Genomic DNA, 18106 nt, shown 5'->3' on the forward strand with positions numbered 1-18106 from the left:
AGTATTTTCATGTCGGTTTTCTCAGAGAAATAGCTAATAGTCTTTATTTTAATCTAATTAGACATATCTAATAATTTTCTAGTATTCAGCACCCTACTCTTATACTGAATTGGCTATAAGCTACTATACCGCACAATAACTGTCCCCAATGTTATTGGGCGTAAATCAATATAAAAATCGAATAATACACTTATTTTTAAATATTAGAGAGCAATATTAGGGAATATGCCATATAAAACAATTCAGCCTAAGGATTAAATGGGCACAAATACAAGTAATACCCAAAATCACAACAACAGAAATAGTAAAATAAAGGCCTAACTTTGAAAATTTTTTTTAAACAATTTTTTTACATACTCATAATCAATATTTTCAAAAATGTCTCATGTCAAATTATATAACAGATACCAGTGATGAAGTATGCTTAACTTGAAAGTTGTAGCTGATAAAATAAAGATTTTAGAGCCAATTATGTGAAAAACCGCGATCCGCCGATTGGTTTTTTGGCTTTTCCCAAAAAACGGAATTTTGGAGTTGTGCCCATTCATTATTAAGGGTGCGAACTGTCCTATGTCCTTTCCCGGGACTCAAAATATCTCTATGCTAAATTTCATCAAAATCGGTTTTGTGGTTTAGGCGTGAAAATAAGACAGACAAAATTACTTTCGCATTTATAATGTTAAGTACCTATAGATCGGTCAAAATCACTTTTAACTGCAAAAAACAGTCAGAAGTAGTTTAGGCCCTGATAATGATTTCCATATTGATCGGTTAGTAGCGGAATGCATCTGTCGCCTTCCTGCCACCTGACACACCAAATGGTAGTAAAAACCCTAAAATCTTAAATGCTATTTCACATTGCAATTTGATAACTTCATCAAAATGGCAATGCCAGATTTTGTATGGAAGGTGGCGTCTTTTTTTTTCGCGCGGCCATCGACCAAACTTTGTTTTTTGATTACAAAATAGTGTAATAAACCAAACTTACTATGGCATGCATACCTCTAAACTCAGTCTGAAATAAGTTACGAGCATTCGAAGTTTGATGATTTTACATACTAGATTTGCTTTTTGCGCGCAAGTTTTGCGCAAGGTTTGGTCGATGGCCGCGCGAAAAAAAAAGACGCCAATTTCCAGCATTGTCTATTCATCGTTTGCCAGAACTTTATTTAAGATTCAGCGGAGGTTCTGTGATCTCGTCATGTAACTTCTCGACGTCTCGAATGCCTGGCAGGTTCTCCGATATCTCAGTCTTCAAATCGCGTGTTATTGTTTTGTAGACCCTTAAACGAAATAATAAGTTTAATACTATAGGTTAAAGGCATACATCAATGGCACCGTTCTTCAAGAAACTATCGTTCGTTTCGAGAAGCTTTATGAATACTTATTGCGCATGTTAATCTCAATGCTCAATTCAAAACTATCTATACAGGGTGGAATTTTGTAATGCGACCTGGAGGGAAAGTGCTCTTAATATTGTTGTTGGGAACCCAACAACGCGCGGGAGGAGACGTGCGGGCGGCGTACGATGACTAACGTCACCTCGGGCCGACAGCGTCATCATCGGCTGCGCTCGGGTCACACACTCGCCTATGGACACCACCGTCGACGCACGATTACCGCGTATCCTAGATAATCAATTGTAAATTAGGCTGGCGAGAATACAGCACCTATTTTTATACAGTCCACTATTTTATTTCTTACTAATATTCGTTAGGACCCTAACAATTGTAGATAGAAAATGTTACTCAACGAAAACATTCCTTTATTTTTGAAAACAAAAGAAACTTCATTCAGAGATTTTTGAAATTTTTTCGAAAATTCACTACCATACCATAATTTTTTTCTGTAAATAATTAAAATAAATTAAGATTTCATGGTTTTCCATTCATTTAATTTATCAAGTTTGTTCTTAGAGAGATTTTATCCATAAACTGAACCCTAACGATCGATGCAATAAAAATACAAGGTGTAATTTTTAACAAATTTTAGTTGGTTCGATTTCCGGGTGTGGCATGCCAATTTTTGGAAATATTTGAATGCAGTTCTATTTCTTTTCAAAAATAAAGGAATGTTTTCTTGAGTAACATTTTCTATCTACAGTATTAAGAGCACTTTCCTTCCAGGTCGCATTACAAAATTCCACCCTGTATAGATAGTTTTGAATTGAGCATTGAGATTAACATGCGCAATAAGTGTTCATAAAGCTTCTCGAAACGAACGATAGCTTATAAATAAAAATATTGTCACAAACAAAACAAAGGTGACTTCACAAAATCAATATTTGCCTTCATCAACAAATACTACAAACTTCTATAGTCAACAATTAACTTTGTATGTGAAGGCAATTATGATATTTTTGGTGGATATGTGTCAAGGTGAATCAGATTTTTGCTGTTGTAAGTACAATGTATACTGCAATGTATAGCACTAATCATACTAGAACGTAATTCTATGGTTGGTGCAGACTATACAGTGTGTCCGGGCATATAGTGATCAAACTTTAAGGGCGTAATCTATGGACAATTTTATCGATGAAAATATACTTACGAGCAAAAGTATGGAATCACCACCTTGTGTTTTGATCCGAGCAATATTAAGAACTGAATGACTATGTATGTACTATGTATCTGTGGTATCAATTTAAAGATTATAATATTACCTTTAAAATGGTATCATTTTTATTTGTCTTCTACTAGTCATTTAGTTTTTGTGATTGCTCGAAACAAATGGAGTGATTCCATATGTTTGCTCGCGATTGTACTTCAAATTTTCGGCTTGACCCATTTCTCGCAAATATACGAGGATTTAAGTTTTTCATTTTTAGTTTTCACCTCCTCCATCAAAAACAAGTGAAAACGTGGGTAACTTAACATTAATATACAGGGTGTTTGGCGCATCGTGTGCCAAAATGATTTGGCGGATAGAATGAGTCATTTCCTATATTTTCAGCCCCCATAACACGTTCCATGCCAGGCGGCTACTTTTATATTAATTTTTAGTAATTTCACCAAAATACACAAATCGCATCATTTAATTTCAATTTAAAAAAATAACTACTAGGCGTAGCCTCAAAGTAAATATTTTGTTAAGTTTTTACCTGCTTTGAACTTATTGTAAAGTAAAAAAAAGGTTCAAACTTCAAAATTTGAATATCATTCCGAGTAGAGTCAATGCACTAATTTAAGGAATTTGTGAAGTTGTTGTTATTATTTAAACAATATTAGTATACCGTTTGACTGGGGATAGACTAGAAAAGTTTTGATAAAATCCGAAGATCGCTATCTCTTTTAATTTTTTTATTATAGCCATGTTAACTTAAATGTTCAGTCCATTTTTACTTTTCGGAAAACTTCAAAGCTGGATTTAAAAAAAACTAGATGATATTTGCCAGTAAATTTAAATTTGATGCAACTCTACATCAAAGCACGTCAAAACAAAATATTTACTTTGAGGCTACGCCTAGTAGTTTTTTTTAAATCGAAATTAAATGATGCGATTTGGGTATTTTGGTGAAATTACTAAAAAAATTCATATAAAAGTAGCCGCCTGGCATGGAACGTGTTATGGGGGCTGAAAATATAGGAAATGACCCATTCTATCCGCCAAATAATTTTGGCACACGATGCGCCAAACACCCTGTATATGTCGGCGCCGGACACAGATGCTGCAAATTATTATTGATGATTAATAGTACCAATCTTAATATTATGTTATCTGTAGAAATCTGTAGAGCAGAAGGTTTGTGATTCCTAAACGTAACACCCGACTGATGCGCAGAAAAAGATAACTGTCAATCAGTTGTGTCATGTCAAGTGTGAGCAGGCGGCTGCGAGGTTATCTTTGAAAGCGTGTTGAGTTTGGTGGAACGTTAAATTGTAGGAAAAGTGATTGTCAACCATCCAAGATATTATCTCCTTGCCCGTTAACCCACGCCAATGAAGATTCCACCCCTAGAGTTCCTTCTGATAGAGACCCAGTGCCTTTATCAGAAGTGGGATTCGAAGGGCACTATTCAAAGGAGATAAATCTTTCAGCATGCACACCTACGCTACGCAACTCATCAAGTTTTACATGGAGGATGCTGGCTCAGACATTGAGAGTTGGTGCAGGTTGACGGAAATTATTGTGATTGACGTAAACTGGAAGGGCCTTTGTGAGTGAGTGAGTTGAGGGGGCCGGGCCAAGGGCGCCCGGGCCACCCTGTTGCCGTGGTTGAAGGGGCTGTTTACGCCCGGGCCACGCTGATGTAATGTTGGTTTCCTGGTCGCATGGCTGCATGCCTGGATCAGCAGTAGTAGTGGTGCGGTTTGAGGTAAATGGTTGAAGGAGCCTTGGCTTAAGCCTTGCGCGTCGGGCCATGTTACCTAAACCCTGGTTTCCTGGTCGCATGGCTGCATGCCTGGATCAGCAGTAGTAGTGGTGCGGTTTGAGGTAAATGGTTGAAGGAGCCTTGGCTTAAGCCTTGCGCGTCGGGCCATGTTACCTAAACCCCGGTTTCCTGGTCGAAGGGGCCTCACGCCCGGGCCAGCTGTAATGTTTTGGTTTCCTGGTCGGGCTTCGCGCCCGGGCCAGCTGTAATGGTTTGGTTTCCTGATCCAGGGTCATCACGCCCTGATCAGCTGTATTTATTGTGATTCTACGATCTGATATTCGCACGCTCTGTAGTCAGGAATGGACGAGCTGTGATAATAAGAAATTGAATGTTTACAGATGGACAAACCCTGGACTAAGCGCACGAGGCCGTGCGATAGTCAGGCTGGCCGTGTCAGATGCTGCAAATTATTATTGATGATTAATAGTACCAATCTTAATATTATGTTATCTGTAGAAATCTGTAGAGCAGAAGGTTTGTGATTCCTAAACGTAACACCCGACTGATGCGCAGAAAAAGATAACTGTCAATCAGTTGTGTCATGTCAAGTGTGAGCAGGCGGCTGCGAGGTTATCTTTGAAAGCGTGTTGAGTTTGGTGGAACGTTAAATTGTAGGAAAAGTGATTGTCAACCATCCAAGATATTATCTCCTTGCCCGTTAACCCACGCCAATGGAGATTCCACCCCTAGAGTTCCTTCTGATAGAGACCCAGTGCCTTTATATAAATATTTTATATCATGCGATAGCCAATAACATTATCTATTAGTAGAAGTAGAAAACGGACCCAAGTTTCATACATTTTAAGGGAGTAAGAATGGATTTAATTAGAAAAAAAACTGGCATCTCAACAACAACAATCTGGCATTGCAATTTATGCACCAGTAAAAAATGTCTGAACTTAGCTATAAAATCGCAATATTAATTTCTGAACGTATCTTGTTTGACACCCTATTCCCTTCAAACAAACAATCAAATCTTTCCTCTTTATATTATTAGTAGGTATAGATTAAGAAGATACATCATTTGATTACCTTACCTAAAAGTGAGAAAATAGAAGATCTCCACAATGCTTAAGAATGAGAATCCCAAGAATAAGCCCAGAAGACCGCCACAGATGCCAAGAAAATCGGTTATCCCAAACAGTTCTGATCGATGTATAGCCATAAACATTGGTTCCTTGAAAAATATATGCACACTTGTACTTTTTTGAATCCTAAAAAAAAAAATATTAATATTATGTAAGCTTGTTTGTGCCTTACTTTGCTTGCCTTTACAAAATTCGAAGTTATACCTACGTACCATTTGTTATTTGTCAAGCCAAGCAACGACCTAAACAAACTCTTCCTTTTGTTTCTCAATATAAACTGAAAATCATCCAAATTATAATCTGTTTTATGTATTTCAGCGTCATATTGTATGTAGTTGCATGCTGGTAGACATTTACACTTTTGCAGGTGTTTACTGCCTCCAATTAAAAAAGCATCTAAAAATAAATTAAAACCAAAACGAAAATAATTTGTTATTTGGGTATATGTCGGTAATCCTGGTATTTGCTGCATAGCTCAGATAATTCTTGAAACTAACCATTAACTGTTATAGAACAGATTATTTGTTTCCATGATGAACAGAGTTTTTGGTTAGTATGAACTGAAAAAAAAAATACAAAAACTTTTGTAAAAAATTTAAGAATCTAGGCAATTTCATAGTAATTTAAAAATAAACTAATACAAACATGGCATATAAGTCATTACGCATCTACACCATGAGTAGGTGAAGTTTGTCAAACATTCTTGTTTGCAATGGTTGTAGGAATATATTTTAAAATATTTCAGCGGCCTCTCTTCTGGAAAGTAGCATTGTCGCCTGTAACATAAAAAATAATATTACCATAAACCTAAAATTAATAAATTCAGAAACAAAGCGGTTAAAGTATAAAATTGACGATATTTTCTTTATGAACTTTAACACCTACAATAATAATCGGTATTCTTGACACATACACGTTTAATGCAACTGCTTTCAAATCTTCGCTGGTAGAAACTGCAGAGAACTCAACAGCCATGGATGATACTTGCTCTGGTAGAGCTGCAAAATAGTAAGGCCGCGCCTGAGGCCAATCGGCTGGGTGGTGCAAATAAATCTGTTCAAAAAAGTGAGCTTTTTATAATCATTTCTAGTTCATTTGCCGCATGGTTTCGGCAGATTGGATTATGAACATTCTTATGGATCCTCGTAAAAGGCTAATAAAAAACAGATATGGACATCTCGTAAACTCGTCTGGCCTGGGTTGTGAGCTTAAGTGAAATTCCTCATGTGCCTCTGGTTATTTACACTTTCCCGGACAGTAACCACAATAGAAGTTTTATATTTACTGTCCAGGATTTTTTTAAGAGAGGATTGTGCTCCTGCAGTGGAAACTAAATGAGCTTATAATGACAGATATATTGAATTAAATTATGCTAAGCTGAAGTCATATTACGCTGCTGTTAGTTTCAATATTGTCCAATAGTCGCCTTATTTGTTCATCATCATCATCATTATCATCATCAACAGCCCTTTACAGTCCACTGCTGGACTATGAGCCTCCTCCACTATACTGGAGGGTTTTGCCATAATCTCTACGCTTGGCAGGCGGGTTGGAGATCGCAGTTTAAAAGATTTATGTTTTTCAGAGAGCGCTGCTGCCCGTTCTCTGTTTGATATGTAGTCCCTAAGTCGCCTCTTACGACGCCCGCGGGAAGAGTAGGGGTTGGTGACAAATGTATTCTACTCTGCCGTCACCACACGGCTAATTATTATATGGTTTAAAAAAAATTTTTTTTGTATCTAAATAATAATATTTTGAATATTTACCTTATAACCAGTAAATATTACATTACAGTTTTTATCTTTTTTGGATTCCCAATCAAGCAGCTGTAGGCTTAAATAGGGAATTTCACTTTCCTGGGGAAGAAATATAACACAGTCAAGAGCACGTTACCTATTAGCATCACCTGGCATCATTGACGCTGGGTCGTATTGAACCGAGGCATTTTCAAACGTCCATTAATATTGTTTCTGCGTAAATTTTTTGGTTCGAGCATTCGTGTAGCTAAAGATATAGTACACACCCCGTAGATCCGCTTATTGTAACGCCGATTGCACAGCGAGATAGACTTGCGTCAAATTAAAACGGGTCATTATGACCCAGCGTCATCGGTGGCGCGGTGATTTCGTGCTACATTCAAGATTTCACAGTACTACTTACGCTGTCGTCTCTACAATTTATATGTATGTGCTGTTTTGATATGACCATACACATTTATTATTACGATTTATGGTGTGGTTAGTGTTAAAAAAGACTAAAGCGGCTGAATTTGACTGACCGTCATTTACGGTCAAATTGATTTCAGTAATAATTTACAACTTTTTTAAGTTTTTTCTTAGATTTTGTGATTGATAAAAGTCTACAACAATAAAAAAGTGGTTGGTAATGATTTATTATAGTTAAACGTTTTACAGTGAGTCTACAACTTCTAATTTGAAACAATAAGTGTTTTGTAATGAATTATTGTGTTCTCTTTCTTTCCCTACGCAATTGCCCCGCACCCCGCTCATAAGCATTTATAGGTGAATAGCAATGTTGAAGCCCACACTCGGCCTCGTCGGCACGCGCACCGACGATCGCCAAACGGCTAGAGTACCTTCTGTACTCGCCACTCTGCCCGGTGAAGCTGGAAAAACTCATCAAGCTACCAGCGCGCGTCCCTTCAAAAAAAAGCATCGCTGCGCACGTCAACCTTGATGACGTCTTATTTTCTCATAATTTATTACAAACTAGCTTTCCGCCAGCGGCTTCGTTACAAATTAACGTTCCTTCATTTATAATTGCTTATAAATTGGGTACATAAATAAATAAATTATTCAGCGGTAGTACAGTCATGTCGAGTCAAATTGACTAAATTTGACCGTTTTTGACCGGTCATTTATGGTATTTGACCATCGTGACCGGTCAGATTCAGTCAATTTACGTTATCTAGGTGTGGTGGCCACATACACTTTTAATTAATGTAGTTAGAGACTAGATGGCGCTCTCAATCATTCGTTATTGTATTTTATCAAAAGAAGATTGTCAAATATTTTTTAATAGACCAAAAGGTTTTGATTTACAACTACCTTACGTAAATTGCGTTACACTGGCATTAACTCTCTAATAAATAAAAATCTTGTTTATTATTCTTGACTTCATTTGTCAGGTAAAGTTATTTGTGATTTTAGCAGCAAGGATGACATCTGATTTAATTTTATACTAGTTTTTTTACCTGGCCACGATGTGGGTAGGCGTTTACGTCATCATTGGTGTAGCCTTCAGTTAATGTCCAATTACTCGCCTCATGTTCATTAAATGAGTATTTGTATTCTTTTTGTATACTGAAAATAAAAAAGATTATAGGTACATTAATATTATTATCTTTTTCAGTTATCACTCGAAAGTCAAATAGCTTCTGAATTATTTCATATAATATTCACAAATACTTTTCATACATAAATTTCAACGCCGTTATGTTAATATACATAGGTAAATTACCCACTATACAGACATTAGCTTTTGCTCAAACTTTCACCCACGTGAAACATACAAAACTCCAACCCCCGTTTTACCCCATTAGGAGTAAAGTGTCGTAAAATCCGTTCTTAACGGATATTTACACCCTTATTTAAGGATCCTTAACTTACTTTTACCTTGTAATGTCTGTATCTGTATAAAACTATTGAAATCGATCGAACTTTTATTATATTTTATCATGAAACGAGAAAGTTATAAAAAATAAATTATGTACAAAAAGAAGATAAAACAACGTAGGTTTACTTAAAAACAAAATATCAGGTACTTACTTATCGTAGTTCAAAATATTATTAGCTGCTAAACCGTTTATGTTAAAACAAATTCCATCCGCCGTCAACACTCTTTTTACTAGATTCGTGCAATCATGTCCCCCGAGTTTGCAGTGGAAGAAAATATCATCTACATCCATCGACACCTAAAGTTTCACATTATTATCACAAAGGTAGAGAGTATACAAGTGGTATACCTAAGTATGTATTAAGAATTAATGTATTTACTCGAAAATATAGGTATATACGAGCATTATCCTATTCTTTTCTTTTTTAATATACTATCATTAAGCGTAAATCTTTCTATGTCAATGAAAGAGTGTCAGTAATCAACCATAACTTATTACAATATACTGCTGTAATTTTCTTACATACCAAAGTAAATGCTTACTTAGTGAACTAACACTCCTAGAATTAATTAGAGATATCCTAATGGGAAGTAGCGAGTTATTCCCAATACAAGTGTCTCTGACTACTTACCGGGAAGACTCGGTAATAACTCTGTATACAAGTATATTTGGAAATAAATGAATTTTTATTTATTTATTTATTTATTTAGCTAAGGCTACACTTATACACTTTGCCTAGGCTACAACACATTGCAATAATAACCTTCGTGGCGAGCTGTTGGTGAGTAGCGACACCACGGGGCCAGTTATTAATCCGAGTGCTCCCGAGAGTCTGTCAAGACCGTCGTCTTCGGCTTGCCGAAGTGGAATCCGAGAGGGTCTGCAGGACTTTCACCTCTGGCTTGCCTTAACCGGCCGGCCAGAGTGGAGTCGCTAGAGCTATAATAATATGCTTCGGGGGTGGGAGTGTTAAAGGGCATAACGCTGCGAGTAACTCTCAACTCATATCTCTCTACACCCCTGAGCTGGCAGACGCCAATGTTGCCCCTCAGTCCGGTCTATACGACCCATGACGCCAGGTGGGGCCCATTTAGTTGCTGGCTAGTCACCGCCTGCCATTTTTTCAGTCCGAGACTATGAGCCAGGCAGGTGACCCGTAGTCTCCATCCATAGCCCAGTAACCAGTCCATCCATCCTTCATCCATAACCCTAGTCCATTCTCCAATAACTGCAATAGCTCCTGTGCACAGACTGGGGATGGTATCTGGCTACATTCCATGATAAAGTCAGAGACCCTGACCACCGGTAGCTTGGGCCCTGCTCCGCTGCCAGCGGATTAACTATTATCTATTATTCAGTCTTTTTTTAAATGTATATATCGATAATTTACATTGTAAAAAATATTTAAAATAAAACGCCTGAACAAAAACAAAGGGTAATATTTCGATGTTAAACATAGATTTCTAATATAATAAATATATAATTTAACTAATTAAGACATGACAAAAAATCTGAGGTAGGTATGTCTCGTTTCTGTCGGACTTGGGTCACATCACAGGTGACTGTTCTTACGTTTCATTAACATAGCGCCGACTCCAAATTTATCAATCATGAAAATACTATACGAGTAATTCGTCCTAATTAATTATAATAGGTAAAAGTAATAAGTAATTATTTTTCTACTTTTTAGAGGATGTATATGGAGTCGGTTTTATGTTTTTGTTAAAATTAATACACTCAGCGGCACGGAATTTGGCCCAAGCCTAAACAACCAGATATGAGGCCAAATAGGTGTTGCATACCTAAGTTTCGTGTGACATGTTAACAGAACATTTGTTTTTGTTAATTTAAGAGGCTAGTTTAATAAAAAAATGCGTCTGTTTAACTTTTTTGACTCTAGAAACGCATTTCGTTGTTGGAGCGTAAAGAGTACGGGTAAGTTTAAATTCGATATTAAATGTTGTAAGGGTTTGGCGTTTTGTTTTTTGTTTTTAAATTAATCTTAGGGTTATTCTCGTTTCCATAATTTGATAATAATGCCCATTACTCCAGCTCAAGTTGCTCAAATAGTGTTGCTTAGAAGTCAAGGGCGTATGCAGCGGGAGATGGCTGAAACTTTCAATTTATGGCGTACAAACTTAAGATACACGTTAAAAAGGCATGACCAGACCGCTTTTTACACAAGAAGACCAAGAAGTGGGGAATTAAGGTGTATGTCAGCGCGCGATGACCCGATTATCGTGCTTGAAATATCAAGAAATCGGATTCTCACTACCTTTGAGATACGCCAGCGTTTACAAACAGCAAGCCCAGTAAATGTCAGTGAGCACACAATAAGAAGAAAGATGGAGGATCATAACCTGCATACTCGAAGACCAGCTCGAGGACCAGAACTTCTCCGATACCTTCGCGAAGTGCGACTTACATTTTCTAGAGAACATGCAAATTGGACGTTAGACTAATGGAGTAAACACTTTATGAAAACTGTCTGTTTGCGTAGTAACTCTTCTCCGCACCTTCTCTATACACTTCCACGGCCGTCTGGAGCTCTCAAGGTGACTCTGCAATCATCGATCCATAGAACTTTGCTACATTAGCCTTGCGTCCAATTTGCATGTTCTCTAGAATACGTAAGTCGCACTTCGTGAAGGTATCGGAGAAGTTCTGTTCCTCGAGCTGGTCTTCGAGTATGCAGGTTATGATCCTCCATCCTTCTTCTTGTTGTGTGCTCACTGACATTTACTGGGCTTTCTGTTTGTAAACGCTGGCGTATCTCAAAGGTAGTGAGAACCCGATTTCTTGATATTGCAAGCACGATAATCGGGTCATCGCGCGCTGACCTATATTTTAATTCCCCACTTCTTGGTCTTCTTGTGTAAAAAGCGGTCTGGTCATGCCTTTTTAACGTGTATCTTAAGTTTGTACGCCATAAATTGAAAGTTTCAGCCATCTCCCGCTGCGTACGCCCTTGACTTCTAAGCAACACTATTTGAGCAACTTGAGCTGGAGTAATGGGCATTATTCTCAAATTATGGAAACGAGAATAACCCTAAGATTAATTTAAAAACAAAAAACAAAACGCCAAACCCTTACAACATTTAATATCGAATTTAAACTTACCCGTACTCTTTACGCTCCAACAACGAAATGCGTTTCTGGAGTCAAAAAAGTTAAACAGACGCATTTTTTTATTAAACTAGCCTCTTAAATTAACAAAAACAAATGTTCTGTTAACATGTCACACGAAACTTAGGTATGCAACACCTATTTGGCCTCATATCTGGTTGTTTAGGCTTGGGCCAAATTCCGTGCCGCTGAGTGTATATGTATAGGTACATAAACTCACATTTAACAATATATCCATCCAGTCATCAGGCAGTCTTTGAGCAAGCGCCACGTTTGGCCTGTCACAAAATAAGTTCACGATACTAGCTGTGGCCATGGTGTCATTGTCAATGACTTTACGACTGAAAATTGAATCAAATAATATTATACGTATAATATGTATATAGGTTGGAATTTTGTAATACCACCTGGAGGAAAAGTACTCTTAATAATGTAAATAGAAAATTTTACTCAAAGACAACATTTCTTTGTTTTTAAAAAGAAAGAGGACTGCATTCACATATTTCCGAAAATTCTTCACCTTACCGTACTATGTTATTTATTAATAATTTGAGATTTAATGGCTTTCTTTTCATTTTATTTATCAAGTTTGTTAGCGAGATTTCATCCATATACTTAACCCTAACCAACGATGGAATAAAAATACAGAAAGTCATTTTTAACAGATTTTAGTTGGTCCGATTCCCGGATGTGGCAAGCAAATTTTTGGAAATCTTTGAATGCAGTTCTATTTCTTTTCCAAAATAAAGGAATATTTCTTTAAATTAAACTTTCTATTGACAGTATTAACAGTAAGTACTTTCCCTCCAGGTAGCATGACAAAATTCCACCCTGCATACGTATATTTTTTAATTGGAAATATATCTTACTTACTGTTCTACATCTATAAGTTTCGCCGTGTAATTGAAATTCTTAAATTTTACTGCGGGACAAATTGTTATTGCTGGGAATGGTACCTGAAACGAAAACGTGTGTCCCACCAATAAACAATCTCAATAAAATTCTATCAAAGTTCGATCTTTGTACACCTGTATGTACGCTGTATTACATTATTCAAAGATTGAACTTTGATATATATGCATAGATCGTTTTATCCACGATGACACGCCCCACAATTTCTTCCGCTAATGTTTGAGTGTTATTGGTACACGCTTATCACTGAAAAAAATGTTTGGTTACTACTTACACAACAAAAGTGACCACTGAACTAAGTGTTAACTACATATAACCAAACTAAGTCTAGCTCACTACAGAATTATTTGAATAACACTTTCCCGGACAGTAACCCAGACACAATAGAAGTTTAATTGTTATGACGGCTATTAGCAGTTCACTGTCCAGGAAAGTGTTAATTTACACAACATTTTGTTCCTCATAACCAAAGTGTTTGGTGGTCACTGTTGTTGTGTAAGCAGTAACCAAACTTTTTTTTTTCAGTGTAATCATCCATGAGTGCACACGCAGACTACAATAATGACGCTCGGATTGCTCGGATCAAACTCCCCGCACCCCGTGCTTCCCTCGACCAAATATTGGTCGGGCGCGTCTTCGTGGATGTTACGAACTTATACCTTAATCTTAATCGTAAATTAAAAAAAAAACATTTCTAAATTACTAACCTCTCAGCCCCCAGGCGGTAGCCGATTACGGCGTAACAATTGATTTTATAAAAGGTCACCTCCCAAAGACAGAGGAGATTTAAGGGACAAATAAAACATCTTTAATTAATTGGTTTTAGATAATACAACCATATTTTTAGAATGCTAGTTTTCGAGTATTTTTGATGTTATGTCCAGTGAACCCGAAGTGCTCCGTGCGGTCCGGAGGCATGGCATCGATCGTGCCAGACAGTGCATCCGTGTACAAGGACGTCACGTTCAGCAGCTTATGTAAATAATGTGAAAATGACAGAGAGGGCCGATAAACCAAATTAAGAACAGGATGGTCTTAAAAAAAAAATAGAATTTAGTTTGAAGAAAAGTAAAAACAGAAACTAGCCTATTTTTTTTTAGTTTTAATGCTAGGGTCCAATTTTTCTAATATAATTAAATGCCCTATTAAAATTTCGTCTGTCTTTTGGAGGTGACCTTATACAGAGTGTTAGGTAAATGGGTATATGAGCCGACACTAGCCCATGTTAACATGGCCATATAAATGGTATGGTGAAGTCAGAAAATTGATATCTTCATTTTAATTATTTAAATTTTCATACAAATCGGATTTTATAACATTTATTTTGTATGACAATTAAAAAAAATTAAATGACGATATCAAATTTCTGACTTCACCATACCATTTATATGCCCATGTTAACATGGGCTAGTGTCGGCTCATATACCCATTTACCTAACACCCTGTATATTGTGTATAGATTCGCGAAGCTTGAAGGATTAAAGTGACTGCAAGTCTTTTTACCTTATCAACGAAGACATGTCTATCGGCAAAGCTGACAATAACGGGAGACGTATTCCACTTATTCCAGACCTTTGATATCAGGTAGAAGGACAGCGCAACACTCACAATGAACGTGACGAGCCAGAATATCCTGAGGAAAAAAGATAATAATAAATTATAATTAGGTAACATATAACAAAAATAAAAATTAAAAAACTTATTCGTATAATTATTTCATATTAATAAAAAATAATGTTTAAATCGTGAAAAATCAAGTTTTGCCATAAATGTTTGTAGCGAACATACTAGTAACTATGTAGAACTTGAAACGCGCTTCTAAAGAATAACGCTTTTCCAAAATCGGAGATTTTTTCATCACAATTTAAATCAAACTTAGTTTAGGTATAATGAGTTGTTACATCGCTTATTTATGAAAGCAAAAACATACACACTAAATTGTACGTTTTGAATTTACAAATTTAGCAAAGAACAACGTCTTAAGTATCAGAAGGGCGATCCAAAACTCACTGTATAAGACTTATTTCTATAAATACTCCTTACTTTTCAATAATGTGAAGGCCTTTTTCAGTAGTGTATCTCAGTCCGTGAAGGGTTGTGTTTTTGGAATAATCTTGAAGCAGTTCTTTTAAAAGTTTTTTCTGACGTTTCCTTCTGAGACATACTTCCCCAACGACTTGTCTCTCGGTCCCACTCGATTCACTGAAATTATGTATTATTTGTGTGAAACCTTCGCCTCATGCCATAAATAAAGCATCGACAAAAGTGAAAATGGTTGTTTGTTTGCATTTGCGAGGTCAATCGAAATCTTAATTACACCGAACTATAAAATTAAATGTTAGTTTTAGATCAGTTCAAACAGAAAGTTCTATAACAATTCTAAACATTTCTTCAACAATTAATAAAGGAAGAATCACGTACGAAGAATGTAGGTACACTTTATACATTCTTACACAAAATAAACGCAGTAATCGAGGACGAAATTATAATCTACAACATAAACTTACCTCATGCTGAAAATTGCGACTTCAGAGTTACACTTTCACAACACAAATGAAATGTTTTCACGATTTTTTCCAATTAGGTAAAATATCCATTTTGTAAATTGCACGTTTCTATTCCCACTAAAACTACCCTTGGGCTTTACTTGGAATAATTAATTAGACATTTAAATATCTAACTACAAGCTTACTAATATTGTGGTTGTAGTCATTTCTAGTAAAAGTCACAAATTAATTGCAGGTATCTACGTAAGGTTATTTTTAATAAGAGGATAAAAAATGCAGGCCATAATATCGCTTATACATGATAACGCTAGCGTAACACTGGATGGATCAGGCTGAAATTTGGCACGCAGGTAGATGTTACAACGTAGGCATCTGCTAAGAAAGGATTTTACGAATCTCCACCCCTAAGGGGGTAAATCGGGATCTATGCGTACGAAGTCGCGGGCGGCCTCTAGTTATTGATAAAGACAAATAAATTGGTGGGTGAGGTAGCTATGCACACATGCGCGGTGTAAAATGTAATTTTGTGTGAAAACTGAGGGCACTCAGGTTCAATTAAAACGTTACGACTTATGATTAATTAGTCATTATTACGGGGGAATAACCTCTTTTGTCTGTTTCTGATAAGTGTTTTTCAGACAGACATTTTAGCACTTCGTGTCATTAAACTCATTTAATTTTATATAGTAGTATAACCCAGTATAACCCTACCACTGCTTCGGAACAATAAATGGGCCAGTGCTGAGAAGAAGCAGCGCAAGAAATTCAGTCACTCACGTCTTTACACTGGATTATAAGCCCACAACTATCTATAAGATGTCCCTGTCAGTGATTGTAGCAATGCAATTGTTACAACTTTCATACAGGAACAATATCCAAATTCTCAAAAAAAAAGACATCCTAATACTATAAATTGGGTGATTACTGATGACAATTTGTATGAAAAGAAAAAAAATTGAAGATTTGAACTTCTTTCTCTTGGGGAAAGTTGTTAAATAGCATTTAGTCGCAGAATCAATTCTTTTTTATTTTATTTTATCCATACTTACAAGGACACCCTGTATTAAAATGTTTATTCAACTTGATTTTAATTACTCTGAATCAATTAAACAAGCACAAAATATTTAATTATTTTAATTTGTAATTAAAACATTTGTTTCAATAAGCGTTTTGCAATAGTCATGACGTTATCAGAACTAAATTAATCAGAATCCGTTTCATAATCTAATCAAGCACATAATCTTGCTATCTACCGATCTACAACGGTCCAAATAAGTGCTACTTTTATTAACGCCGATATACTATCAGCTATCTGGCGTATTGTTAGTTGCGCCGGCGCAACTCCACATTATCTCTTTTGAAATATCTTGTGCTGTCAAAAGCATATCATTTAGTCAGTCGCAACTGGACTGCGATCATTTTGATATACATGTAGCGTCAGCAGAAAAAACTTAAAATAAATATTATTTTTGTTTTTAACTGCTCTCGCAGTCAAACGACACGTTTGCTTTCAACTATACAGGATTTATTATAAACTAAGAATTAATAAACCTGTATGTAGCCAAATAAAGCCTTTTAGATGCAGGCCGCCACCAACCGGCCATTGTGGAAATCATTAGGGGAGGCCTATGTTCAGCAGTGGACGTCCTATGGCTGAAAATATGATGATGATGATGATGATGATGATTTAGCCAAAAAATTAGCCAGTTACAGTTTAGAGCTACAGTTACAGCCTAAGGCTACTTGAAGACCATTACGAAATACAGAAAATGAATGGTCTAATATCAACTAAATAGTGTTGATTTACCAATAGGTGCCGTAGAATGTATTATAAGTCAATTAAAAGATGATATTGAATTAAGGAAGACACAACATTTTTTTGGTAAATTCTTGACCACTTGCTTGGTTTGGCATCGATAAGCGCACGCGCCAGTAGAGAGGATAAATAATTAATTCGGGTTCATAAAGTCAGGCAGTAGTATGAAAAATCAAATCAAAATTAAAATATTTATTCAGTTTTGACCAATATTTTGGTACTTATTAACGTCAGAAATCAATGAAACTGAAAAGGTAGCCCCTAAATTAGTATTAGTTTATATGCCAACGGTACAAAATGACGACGTTCCTCAACCGGCTACCGGATAAAAGCGAACGAATCGACCCGCCATTACTGTACAATCGGCCAAATAAATCGTGTCCAAGCTTGTTCTTATTTCAATGCATTTAGATCGAAAATAAAAAACAACACCACACTTTCGTAACTGTATTTGTAACGAACGCGATAAATCTACAATTTTATTGCGCTACTGTTACAAAGATGCATTTTAAATTCAGTTTTAATTTGTAATTTTATCGCGCCTGATAAATTATTACGTGCCGTAATGATGGAGTTGCATTAATATACTTTTAGTGATCTAATCGTCCACGAACGTGGTAATTGTGAAACGATGATGGATTGATT

The 18106-nt window shown here is 36.3% G+C and overlaps 1 protein-coding gene across 1 annotated transcript; it reads right to left on the reverse strand.

The window, feature by feature from the left end:
* Positions 1 to 1165: 1165 nt before the first annotated feature.
* Positions 1166 to 15650, reverse strand: LOC135074292 (pickpocket protein 28-like). Its single transcript, XM_063968571.1, has 11 exons — positions 15646 to 15650; positions 14642 to 14771; positions 13100 to 13182; positions 12447 to 12567; positions 9252 to 9397; positions 8678 to 8786; positions 6377 to 6516; positions 6136 to 6239; positions 5712 to 5859; positions 5413 to 5589; positions 1166 to 1283 (listed from the first exon to the last, which is right to left on the reverse strand). The coding sequence occupies exons 1-11, from the start codon at positions 15648 to 15650 to the stop codon at positions 1166 to 1168; spliced, it is 1281 nt and encodes a 426-aa protein (XP_063824641.1).
* Between the last annotated feature and the right edge of the window lie 2456 nt (positions 15651 to 18106).

This window comes from Ostrinia nubilalis, chromosome 8 (genome assembly GCF_963855985.1).
Source record: "Ostrinia nubilalis chromosome 8, ilOstNubi1.1, whole genome shotgun sequence".
NCBI classification, from domain to species: Eukaryota; Metazoa; Arthropoda; class Insecta; order Lepidoptera; family Crambidae; genus Ostrinia; species Ostrinia nubilalis.

Excerpts from the sequence above, each read along its gene's own strand:
- LOC135074292 (XM_063968571.1), bottom strand. Across the intron at positions 12,568-13,099 it reads AAACTTATAGATGTAGAACA|TCGTAAAGTCATTGACAATG; the intron begins GTAAGTAAGATA and ends TTCAATTTTCAG. Across the intron at positions 6,240-6,376 it reads AAAGCAGTTGCATTAAACGT|GCGACAATGCTACTTTCCAG; the intron begins GTATGTGTCAAG and ends TTTATGTTACAG.